At 37.6% G+C, this 12,799-nt stretch overlaps 1 protein-coding gene across 2 annotated transcripts in view; it reads left to right on the top strand.

The window, feature by feature from the left end:
* The window catches only part of LOC126846163 (vesicular glutamate transporter 1), a 42,407-nt gene extending 30,336 nt beyond the window's left edge, over positions 1–12,071 (top strand). For both annotated transcript variants that reach the window (XM_050585378.1, XM_050585379.1), the window contains exons 3-14: positions 4,165–4,233; positions 4,544–4,710; positions 5,641–5,711; positions 6,838–6,933; positions 7,018–7,127; positions 7,190–7,307; positions 7,435–7,609; positions 7,693–7,979; positions 8,070–8,313; positions 8,388–8,515; positions 8,586–8,726; positions 8,987–12,071. In XM_050585378.1, coding sequence (XP_050441335.1) covers positions 4,165–4,233; positions 4,544–4,710; positions 5,641–5,711; positions 6,838–6,933; positions 7,018–7,127; positions 7,190–7,307; positions 7,435–7,609; positions 7,693–7,979; positions 8,070–8,313; positions 8,388–8,515; positions 8,586–8,726; positions 8,987–9,169 — 1,789 coding nt within the window. In that variant the 3' untranslated portion in view covers positions 9,170–12,071. The remainder of the gene's footprint in view (positions 1–4,164; positions 4,234–4,543; positions 4,711–5,640; positions 5,712–6,837; positions 6,934–7,017; positions 7,128–7,189; positions 7,308–7,434; positions 7,610–7,692; positions 7,980–8,069; positions 8,314–8,387; positions 8,516–8,585; positions 8,727–8,986) is intronic.
* Positions 12,072–12,799: the final 728 nt, after the last annotated feature.

Raw genomic sequence — 12,799 nt, 5'->3', positions numbered from 1 at the left:
TAAACCACCGACCGAGTAATTTTACCGAGGTTTCCTTTTGTGTGTTGCTCTACCGGCGGCTGTATCGTATATTAATATTCGGCAACATCCCTATTTGGACCGCCGTCGCTCAGTCAATAAACTCCAGAGATTTAATAAACTGTCGCTACTGGAAAAAAAAAAAAAGGGACGGGATACCCCTCATAACGTTTTGTATAATATATATATATACATTGTATGTTTGCTTTACACAAATTACCGAGTCGAATTACAATATCGTTTGAAGTGAGTTTGACGGCGCGATGGCCGTAGGTATAGAGGCAAAGCGTTTTAATTTACATGCCCGCATGTACTCTGTAAGTACTATTATACAGCATACCTACGCTTTTAGGGTGGCTAATCATATATTATTATAGTTTGGCAACAATACAGTGGCAACTCTATTAAAATCAGAAATCGTACCAGAGTACGGTACCCACTCTCTGCTGGGTCAAAAATTTAAAAAGTTCACCCCTTCCCCTTCGGAATCGTGAAGAAAACCACGCAAAAAAAATGTACATATTTTTAGCGTTTTTTTCAAAACAGTCGACATAGGCTGCTCGAGGTCTAGAAGTCCGGCGAAAAGAAGCTCTTTCTTTATATTTTTTTATCTTCGTTATTTCGATGGCCCGTTTGTGTAGTGTTGGACCTATTTGTCGAATAGTATGAATTATTCATGCTCTTGTGTAACAACACCCTCCTCAGCGCGGTTAATCGTCTGTTCGTGTGATATATATATATATATATATATAGCCGTTATATTATATATTATCCTGTCGAAAGCCTCGTTAATTGTCTATTACCGCGTCCAGACTCGGATGGGTTTTAATCCCCCTTGAAAAACAGGACCGGGAGACACGTGCTCGTCGTCAAGAGCACCGAACGTTTTGCACTAATTTTTCCATCGATATACATGTATAAAGTATCGAAAAAACTTATTTTCGAGTGCCACTCGTCGTCGTAACTCCTCGAAATAGGTAATAAAAGAACGGATTCCCCGTGTAAGAGGATATATATATATATACTGCTGGCTGTATACAATATTAATACACCGTCCCTTACACGTATGCACTGTATTATATATCCCTTGCCGCCTATCCCGGCTATTCCCACGGGTGATTTAGTCGGGATAGGGGGAAAACCGGCCGCCACACAGATTGTTAGCGGTTTGGTTTTTTTTTTCCCTTTTCAACGAGGTGACAATGAATTTTTCATATTGCCGGCAAAACGACCGCTTTCGTTATTCCTGTACACCCGGGATGTTACGGACAGCTAATGAGTAACACAACCTGACATTAAAAAATATTATACAGCCCCGGAAAGAAATAAATCTCACCGCGACAAAAGAGGGAGCGAAAATCACTAAAAAAAAATAATAACACAATTTCATTTCCACCTGCAAACCGATACCGTTTTTGATCTATCATTCAATAGCGTTCACTGCTTACTAGATCTTCATCCGACATGTTATTTCAGTACTTTTTGATTTTAATTCGTTATACCTACTTTCACTGTAATTACAACTTGTCATTAACTATTGTACCGTCTAGTTTCTACTGGTAAAAATATTTTAAAAATTCAAACGCTAACATTTTTCAAAATTACCACATTTTCCGAGAAAACGAGTGTGTGGTTACATCAGACGGGAACGACCACTGTGTACGTTTTGTGAACACTCTACTTTACGCGCTTTAGACGTGACTAAGGGGTTTTTCGAGGACATCAATTTCGGCTAAACGAAAACGTCTTTTCCGAGCGGTCGCCTAGATAAAGTCGGGTTTTCCCCGACCAGGCCGATGTTCTGCTCCTTTGTTGTTCCACGTGGTTCGCGGGAAAACTCAATATTTGTCGAGCACCGGGTGGGGGGGGGGGGGGCTGCGCGTCGAAGTTTGTTTTAAAAGCCATTTACCGGACCACGGTGATTTATCCACGGTAATGAACACTGTGGACCGTTGCCGTTGTTTGTTTGCGGGGGCGCTCGGTTTCTGATGAATGACGGACCGGTGACGCGTAGGTTAGTATTTCGAGGGCGAAAGGCGCTGGTCGAGAGGATAATAAAGAGAAATCGACTGGCCGGGGGCAGTGCGGACCGGATAAGACGACGTGACGGACCACGGTGTCGTTGTGTCTCAAAGGCCGGGGCCGTTTCGCGCGTGGACATTTTCAGGGTGGGGGGGGGGGGGGGGGGTCGAGAGGTGTATTCGAGCAGAGCAAAAGGCATAAATCCAAACGGCTTCGACGACGGTTCATCAATCAAACTGCCATTATCGCCCGTTCGTCGCCCACAGAGTCGGATTTCTTACGCCGTCAAAACGCTCCACACCGCACTGTAACGGTATACGTATAAAAATCCAATTGCTATACAACATTACATTATGGTTATCGTATTGCGTTTTTCTCTTTGACTCAATACACACAATAGAGATTTTCTTTGTGCGACGTTTACAATTAAAGATTGTCGGTACGCCTGAATCTAAAAAATAGTCCTTATCTATTTCAATCCCCGGTGTCGTTATAATAACAATGGCAAGCCTTTTTTTTTTTTTTTACACAATTAATAACTCCTGCTGTTTAAAATGTTAGAACAGTGGACAACGTTTCGCATGAAATAATGTTTTTTTTCCACTTTTAGTTGGACCGATGTTTAATTCTCTAATCGGTTTTTAAATTCAAATTTCGATTTCTCTAAAAATCGCTATGCTATCGCTATTTGACGAAAAAAATTGTATCTCAAACGAATTGAACAAAACTAGGGACTGAAAGGATTATTGTAAACAAATATCTTCTCCGCTTTCCATCGAAGCTAAAAACCAGCTCAAATGTCACCTATTAATAATAAAAAACTATAACCTCTTATAGAAACAATAACACTATCGTCATTGTTTTTGGAAAATAGTTTTTTTAACTTAACTGCCAGTGACAGTGTGACCGCTTTACATAAAAGTCAATTTTTTTTTTCAAGTTGTTAAACAATGCACCGTATGCTATTTTCCTACCATACAGATCAATAGATAAATTCAAATTGATAATGTGATAACTGGATAAGTCATGGCTGCAGTAGTGAAACGAATTTCAAATATGTACCGGAAGAAATTTAATCACGCTCCGTCTGGTCACACTGCAGCCCGCCTTACCGCCGACTTGGTATTCTACTTGGATACATAGACGGACGGGGGGTGGGGGGTGGGTTTATAACCGCGTTTTGTTTCCGCGCAAAATCAATCTATTTTTGTTTTTCATTTCCATCGCGGTGTACGGTGCGCTAACTTTTATATTCAAATATATATACACACGTACAAATGCCGCAAAGAAGCCATCAAAAGTTTTGCCGCCGGGGTCGGCGACGGTGAAAAGAAAAAAACTGTCTACAGCCGTGCCGAGGCGTTTTGGAAATTAATTGAATTGCCGCGGTTATTGTGTGCGAAACCTTCTCCCTATCGCGTTTTAATCACTCTACGGTAAACGAGCCGACTGTCTGGCCGGGACGTCGAGTGGCTTCAAGGTAAGTGCCGGAATGCAGTCGACACGGCGGCGCCTTGTGATTTGCTCGTCCGTGCCAAAGGCGCACATTGCATAATATAATATCAAAAAAAAAAAAAAAAAAAACCTAAAGTCATGTACAACCTAAAGTCCTGTTGCCGAGATACAAGGAATAACGTCAATAATTCCAAATTGCATCCCCTATCGGTTTCCAAAAAAAATACTACACACAATTGCAGCCCGCGGTGGTAAATATATTGTAATAGATGCAAACCAGATTGTGCGCACCAGATTTGGACGGTTATAATATTTAATCTTATTTATTTGATTTTTATTTCGTTTATTTCAGCACAATAATAACTGTAATGTCATTACACATTACACATTATATATATATATCCTATTTGCTCTGACCATTTCAAACAATAGTCAATTATTACACTTAAAAAACATAAACATCTCTATAGGATTACAGTTGTAATTTGTTCCGTTTAAGGAACATTTGTGTATTATAAAGTTATATCCTAAAGGTAATTGCGCTTGGGATGTGACTGTTGGCCAATACTTAGATTTATCTAATGTTAAGTTTAACGAGTTAAAGGTTTTAAAGAAATAATTGCAAATCGTCTAGTTTTCCATACTAATGTATTTTTTTTATTTCAACAGGCCGAACCAACAACAATACGACGAGTTTGAATTCACTAACAAATCACACTTAGAAAAGTCTTCCATACCGTAAGTAAAACTCTAGTCAAGCGTGAAGACTATCTTGAATTTTAATTTTTTAGAAAACGTCATTATTTCATTTTGAAATAATATTATGCAGCGTGTGTATGAAATCCGATCTACCTAATTTTTCATATTAAAGCCGCGACAAGTATTTATCTTTTCACTAATAGTGTCTAGCATTTTGGTTTTTTTTCCTATTCACAACAAGCTCTTTGTTGATTTTTTTTTTCGAAATCAAGAAAGTAAAAATAAGGAAATTTCCGGTAAACTCAAAATGAAAAAAACACATTCCCACGATTGTTTTTTGGGTTTTTAGTTACAAAGAAGATTACTCAGGAGCTGATGGCGAACTGGGTCTTCAGAGTCCAACGGAGTCGTTGCCGTCACCGGTGCGGCCACCGCTCAGACATATCGACCGTTACATCAAACCGGAAATTCCAAATTTGAGCAAGAGATACACTATAGCCATACTGACATGCATCGGTAAGTCGAAATGTTTTTGATATTTTCGCCATACGATTACGGCAGTGGTGTAGCGAAAAATTGTTAAGCACTTAAATAGGAATGGAGAGGGTGAATAACATGCAAAGCGGTTGCGTTAAGTTTGGTCAAGTATTTGGCTCATTTCTTTAGATATCTCTTCAAATGAAACTTGTTGATTTATTCTACCTACCACATAACTATTAGACAATTGCTTTAAAGTCAATTAATTCGTTACAGATTAAATACCAACTTAAAACTTGATTTGAGCAGGCCATAAGACCATCAACTTAGATTGGTGGTATGCAAAGTTGTTTTTTTCATTCGAAATTTGACTTTGTTTACTTTGTGGTTTAAAAGCGAATGCAGGATAAAAATATTACCAATTTAATTTGTAATTTTTCTACTGACAATAATATTTAACTCTAACTGTCAAAAAGATGAATTTTTAAGCGTCATAATAAGATTTTATATTTTTTACGGTTTTGGTGATTGTATTAAAAATTGAAAGTCAATGCAGTCTGTAGAAGGAAACATTATTAAAATTTTGTCACACTCGTTTTCTTTTCCATATGTTAAAACAGTACTTAAATACAGTATAAAATATATTATATTATATACAATGTAATGGGACAACCACACTTTACAACTGGCCTTACTTATAGTGCATAGTATTTATAGTGCATAGTGATGCAATCCGAATATTCGAATGACTCCAATTGGAAACAGCTGCGAAGGGGAGAGGGGTACGAGTAGTTCACCAACAATCTCTTATCGGACACGAGGGTTAACCCTGACGTTTTCACTTGTCCCCGCTGGTGGTGGATTTTTTTTGATCATCTCGGATGATCCCTTCGAATGTTGCTGCCCCTCGGCTAACCTAACCGACAAGACGGTTGTATTTTAACCGGCGACATTTTTGTGTATTTACAGGATTTATGATCTCGTTCGGGATGCGGTGCAACATGCCCATGGCCAAGTTGAAATTCCACATCGGACCGGACGTAAGTGTACAAAACAAAATTCCCCGCCCCCCCCCCCGACGAGGGCCGATTATTATTGTTGACCCCCGCGAATCGCTCATCGGTGACCGGCGCGCGCGAACGGGGGGGGGGGGGGCGATCGAGTCGAAACGGTCGCGCCTGTTTTTTAGCGGGCAGCGGCGGTGCGCGTGGTCTGCTGCTGCTCGTGTGTCCTACTAGGATTACAAGAGTAGTAAAACTGCCGCCTGGACCGGCGCGGGCGCTTCTGGGCCGATTATCTCGTGTACCGCCGCGTTTCCACAACACCCTCGCGTGGGGGCTCTTTTCAGTTTAGTCACGGGTGCGGCCGCGGCTAGGCTTGTGTGTAATGTACCGTGAATCCGGTTGAAAACGTTCACCCTCCTGTTTTTTTTTACTTTTTTTTTACTTTCGGCGACTAAACGTGTATGGTGCGCGTCCGACGACGGCGAAGTCTGCGTGCCGGGCAAAAGCAATTGCGTTTTGTGTTTGTCCGCCTCCGGCCCTGCCCCCCACCCCCCCTTATGGTGGAAGGGGATTGAAATATCGACTGTTTGGGGGGGGGGGGTGAGAAGGAAGTGTACATATACATATATATATATATACGAAATGGAATTCATAACGGCGTGTGAAATATACGCGAGGGTCACGTGGACGAGACACACGCTGTATATATATATATATATAAATAATATACTGTACGTATGTAAAGGAATGCTCTTCCTCTCTCGGTTATTATAATACGATGCACTGTATTATTATGTATACTGTGTATGATATATGGCGGTCGCGTCGAACGCGGTGTAATCGAAAACGTCATTTGGCTTTTGTCAAAGGGTTGACTGTTGAGTTTGATTCGCGAAGAAATTGTCTAGAAAAAAAAAAAAAAACGTTACCTTTATTATTTATATCTTGTCTAGATAAATATTATTTAGATTTAGCACTTGACCTGAAAAAGGTGATCCGAAAAGGAGTAAACTACTAGTATCATGCGCCTAGTCGATACTAGTATCAACTAGGAGCATGTGTGTACACTTTTTTTTTGTGCTGGAATTGACTCATATTTAACGAGTCGTCTTATTTATATATATATATATTATATTGTATTAACTGAATTTGCATCTAATAGGAAGCACCGCCCAGCGAGGTTATGCACTTGAATACAACCACTACGACTACGGTGCACCCTCCGCTACCCAAAAATACGCCCATACACGAGCGACCGGTGTGTTTATTTAATATGCACTTGTACTTATATAGATACAGCGATTATTGATTTTCGACATATTTTTTATTTGTCCCTTCACAGATCAACTGGACCTTGGGATCGTTCGTCGCCATCGAGACTTCGTTTTTCTGCGGATATCTAATCACCCAGGTGCCAGGCGGGTTCTTGGCTTCCATGTATCCCGCTAACAAGTAAGAGCTCAATGACCATTATTCCGGAAACGTATAACACACATAAATCACCAAACGTTTAGGGTGTTCGGGATAGCCATCGCAATGTCGGCGGTGCTCAACATGCTGATCCCTTCGGCGACGGAAGTCCATAAATCTTCTTATGTAATTTTCATACGAACCGTTCAAGGACTGATCGAGGTAACGGCATGTTAATTCATTAACCCTTAGGCTTCCGAACCTTCTAATCGTATACCTTGCCAATGAGACCGTCCTACGTCTTCAGTCTCCATAAGCCGTTATGTATTTGTCTGCAATTATAATACAGGGCGTCACGTATCCAGCTTGTCACGGCATTTGGAGATATTGGGCGCCTCCCATGGAAAGATCTCGGCTGGCCACTATTGCTTTATGCGGTTCGTACGCCGGTGTAGTAGTCGGCATGCCGTTATCCGGGACGCTGATCGATTGGTTTAGTTGGGAAGCTCCGTTCTATGCCTATGGTAACGCATGCGGTGTTGTAATATTTTATGCCGCGAGGGAAAAAATAAAATACACCAACGTTTACCCGCGTGTCGTCTTGCAGGCGTGATGGGAATGATCTGGTACGTGTTTTGGATGTGGTTGACATTCGAAAAACCGTCTCTGCATCCGACCATTTCGGCCAGAGAACTGAATCACATAGAAAAATCACTGGGATCGGTTAAACAATCGGCTCCTCCCACATTGACCAACACACCGTGGAGAGAGTTCTTTCACTCGATGCCCGTGTACGCCATCATAGTGGCGAATTTCTGTCGCTCTTGGAACTTCTATTTGCTGGTGTTATTCCAGGCTTCGTATTTGCATTCGTTCAACTTTGAGGTGTCCGAAGTGAGTGGCAAAACTATACGGCGACACAAACTTGTGAAAAGTGAGATTTTCAAACGGGGCGGCGTTTCTATAACTTAAATCGTTTTGCAGACTGGTTACATCGGCGCTCTGCCTCATCTGCTTATGACCATCGTAGTGCCCCTCGGGGGTCTTCTGGCCGATCACCTTCGCAAAAACGGCATCCTTTCGACCACAGCCGTGAGGAAGCTGTTCAACTGTGGCGGTTTCGGCATGGAAGCCACGTTTTTCCTCCTGCTGGCCACCGCCGACACAGCTCTTACGGCGACAATAGCGTTGACGTGCGGCGTAGCTTTCAGCGGTTTCGCCATATCCGGTATAGTAAAACAGGGATCCATCAAAGTGCTGTGACCTGTGTTTAATGACACACTCGTTTGTATGCGTTCGCAGGGTTCAACGTCAACCATTTGGACATAGCGCCGAGATACGCCAGTATTTTGATGGGCATCTCCAACGGAATCGGTACGATAGCTGGTCTCCTGTGTCCGGGTACCATAAATCTGATTATAAGTCATAAGGTTTGTCCGCGTTGACCCGTCCAGAGGTGTTCAATTGATGATTGATAATTTGTTTTTTGTCGGTGCTCAGACAAAACAGAGTTGGTCCGAAGTGTTCATTCTGGCGGCAGCTATTCATTTTGTGGGAGTCATATTTTACGGGATCTTTGCTTCGGGAGAACTTCAACCGTGGGCCGAGCCCAAAGTCGAAGAAGACCAACAAATGGACGAGGTCGGTGGAATATTCATTTTAAATTGTGTTCCCTACGAAATGGCGCAACAGCTTTCCATCCCTTCCATCAGTTCTTTTTGAAGTAAAAAATTTCTTTTGGCAAGCCGGGCTGCCGCGACACGCTCCATAAATGATAACCGAAAAGATAAAGAAAATCCCATCCTAATTTGTCAGCAATTCTCACTCTTTCTGGTTGCGCCCTGACTCTAGTAGAAGTGGTATAACAGCCCAGCATGGCATAAAAATTGTATTTAATTTAGGTGAGTCTAGAGAAAAAGAAGCCCCCGTCATATGGTTCCATCGAACAGTCTAGCCAAGGGTACACGAACGCAGGTTTGAAGGTTGGTAGCGCCGAACTCGAACCAACGCCGCCAACCGTTAACCCGACTAACCCTTTCCTGGCAAAACCCACGGTGACCAACCCTTTCAAGTCCGAACAATAATGTTCGTTACATCAAAATCACCTAGTCGTATTATCTACATTGTGAACCTTTTACATATTATACTACAAACAAGAGCAATAATCGTTGATCGCATAGCTACATTTTTTTAAAAATTTCTTTTTGTCTCAATAATTATAATAATAATAATTAATATTTATTATAGATTTAAATTTATAATAATAGTATAAAATCGGTAAAATTTATTGTATTCACTCGCATATGTAGAAACTAGAAAACGAATTCAACGTTAATTGGCGTAGTGTATACAACATTTGTACTCTATATTACTATTTAATAGGAATTGTTGTCAATTTTGTTTGTACTAATGTCGACTTAACTTTATCGGCTCAACTGCATCGGATCCACAAAAATGGGCAGCTCCAACCGAGCTGTAGCAACTGGGGCAATACATATTAGATAAACTAGATTGTTCCCGTGTCGTCCGCCATTTTAATTTAAGCCCAGAAGTTTTATCACGGTGTACTTTCGCGACAACTGATAAGAGATAAAAGATAGTGAACAAAAACATGTGATAAGAATTAATCATTAAAACTTGCAACCGATAAGAGACTATGGTAGTCAAAGACGTGATAAACGAATTTTCAAGGTGAATACAAGCGTTTCAGTTAATTAATAGTCTTTGGACTACCGCATAGATTAGTTTCATCGGTCTCTTTCAAAATGGCGAACGGTGCCTTCAAGTCTTATCGCAGGTTAGCAATCTAGTTTATACAATATTTGTTTTCCTAGCAACTAAAAATATAAATTAAACCAGGTTTTATATTGTTGATAAAATTAAACGAACACAAATTGACACGAGAACGTTGAAAAAAACCAATTGAAAGCTTAGTGTTTTTTGCAAATAAAAATTCAATAGTAGATTATGATAGAGAAAATCAAAATGTCGTTGAATTTAAACGAATTTTAAATAAATATTATGAACGTCGAAATTACCTCTACACTATATTATTATTAATTATTATACTACTCGTGTACACGAGTCCGTCACACCTGGAAACTTCCGTGAAATTCGCAATAACCGTTTGGATTGTCGCTTAGAGTTTAAGATCAATTTTTAAGACATAAGGTAGTAGACTTAATGTAATAGTTGATAATTTATTAATGTAATATTTTTATTATAATAACGCGTACTCGTTGCCGACGTGTAATGAAAGCCTTTTCAAAATTCGTCCTACTGTGATAAATAAAAATAATTATAATAACATTAGTCGCAGTCGAGCTAACGTCAAAGCTGAAAGAGTAATTGTTTTTTTTTTTTTAAATCAATTTAAGCAAAAAAATTCGAACTCGACAAGTTTTCATTTTGTTATTATATTACTATACAATATTTTAGTCGGTAAGTTCAGTAATTTTAAGAAATCGTTCGAATAATATCGTGTCAATTAAATAAATATCCAAAATAGTTTCATTGGCGTACAGAAAAAAAAACTATTGATTGATTTATAAATTAATATAATAATAACGCTACTACTTAGGTATCAAAATTTAATGTGTCCCAATTTTTATAGATTTTATTAATATTAAATTAGAAATATTTGTTTACCTTTATTCATGTTTTTTTTTCGGATAAATAAAATTTGTATTAGTAATTTCGCTTTTTTTTAACGTTAAAATAAAATAACTAAAAATACATTTAGTAGTATTTAAGTTATTTAAGACTCTTAACTATAAGTATATTATAATGTAATATATAAGACGAGATAACTATTGAAAGCTATCTCAAGGCTGACAAGACAATAACTAATTTTTAAGTTTAGATTTAAGACCGTCGAGGTTAACTATTATTATTGATTAATATTAATACGAATATCGTTTATATTACTATATTGTTTTTTTTTTTTGTTTCTTGTTAACTTTGTTGAGTATTTTTATAGTGGGGGTTTGTTATTATGTTAACTAATTTGTTATTATTTGTTTATTTATTTATTTTCAGTTGTTTTATTCATAACTTCAGGACACAACAATATGCCTTAAATGTGGACAATAATAATATTGACAATAAAAATAATAATAAAACAATTAATACGTTACAGACGAATTTAAAACAGCACTCGTTAAAAAATAAACACTATAATATATTGTAATAATTTCGTCGATGGCTTAACGTGACTTGATGTTGTTTTAAAAATGAATTCAATTATAAAAATGGGCAATAAACAAAAACACTCTAAACGCACTAGTTACTATAAATGCAAAAAAAAACGCACAATCGGTTTTTGTAATTAAAAAAAAATATATATATTATAACTATTATTAGTGGACATATTTTTTTGTTTGTTTTCTTTTTACGAAAAATAATACTTTAAGCCAATAAAGTAGAGTATAGGTAATGTGTGGATTTTATGGAATCTTAATTTAGTATAAGTGTTTGGCGGGTGTATGTCAATATGTTTGCCGTCTCCTCGCTAGTTTGTATAATATATTGTTTTTAATTATTTAAAAGTCAACCGAAAACGATAAATACTAATTATATTAAAATAATTTAAGGACTTGACAATTTTGATGACTTTAATTTAGACCAGCTATCGAATAGCGTTAATTGTTGTGTATTTAACTATATTGACACTAATTGGCGACAACGCACTCTTATTAGTAGACACAATTATTATTATTATTTATATCTATAGGTTGATGTAGTTTTAATTTTACTATTAAACCCGTATATTAATATAAATATATCTTAGTGTAGTTATTGTTGTAGATAGTACAATATTAGAATATATACCACGTGTTAGATATTCGTTGTCCTTTTAGTATTAAGGTCTGGATTTCGAAGTGTTGTTTTACATTTAGAATAATCCTATACATATTACTTAATATAATAATTAATAACCATCGATAATTATTGAATAAAACCTAAAAAAAAAAAAACCCCAAGAAACCTTATCTGTTCGCCTCCGTTTGCGGTCACATATACTTAATAATATGCGCAATTAAATCGTCTATTCTATTATGACAATATATTGTTCTGTGCGTTTTGATGATAATTCTTAAGTATTGTTTTTGACTTTAAACGTTGTATGAAATATGTTATTATTAAAATAAAATTTCAAAAACACTATGTCATACTATTATAATATAGGCACTCGCATAAAATATAATATAAGATTTTCGTTTTATTTGTATGCAATGTGTTTGAATGAATATTTTCGATTGTGTATATTGTTGTTGTGAGCTGAAGCGCGTGTTGGCTTTTTAAATTGTATCCACCTGAATGAATCCGGTTTTATTGATGGCAAAAACAATTGGAATCTCTTTGAATTGTCATTACTACTGCGTCTACAGCATTAAATTCCATCAAATACTAAAGTAAAAATACACTAATATACTAGGTATTTAATTCTCTTTAAAATGTACTACATTAACTTTCATAGACTTCAACGCTGGTCCGTGTTTTTTGCTAGTTTATTAATGTCACCGTTTAGGCTCTAGAGTAGCTGTTAACCGCTCAAAGCCGATATTCGTTTCAACTCCGAGCAATAATACTTAAAAAAAAAATAGTAATTAATACCGTTAATAAAATATACTAATTTTGTATTCGACTTCGCGTGTATTTTGTGTGTGATTTATGAAATCGACTTCTCTTTTTTTAATTCTACAATTAATAAA

The sequence above is a fragment of the Adelges cooleyi genome, unplaced genomic scaffold (genome assembly GCF_023614345.1).
Source record: "Adelges cooleyi isolate 19-005CV unplaced genomic scaffold, UGA_ACOO_1.1 ACOO_flye_CR_arks_rails_tigmint_CR_PRNA_9, whole genome shotgun sequence".
NCBI lineage: Eukaryota > Metazoa > Arthropoda > Insecta > Hemiptera > Adelgidae > Adelges > Adelges cooleyi.
The sequence above is the reverse complement of the archived record's forward strand: the minus strand, read 5'-3'. Positions and strand labels throughout refer to the sequence as shown.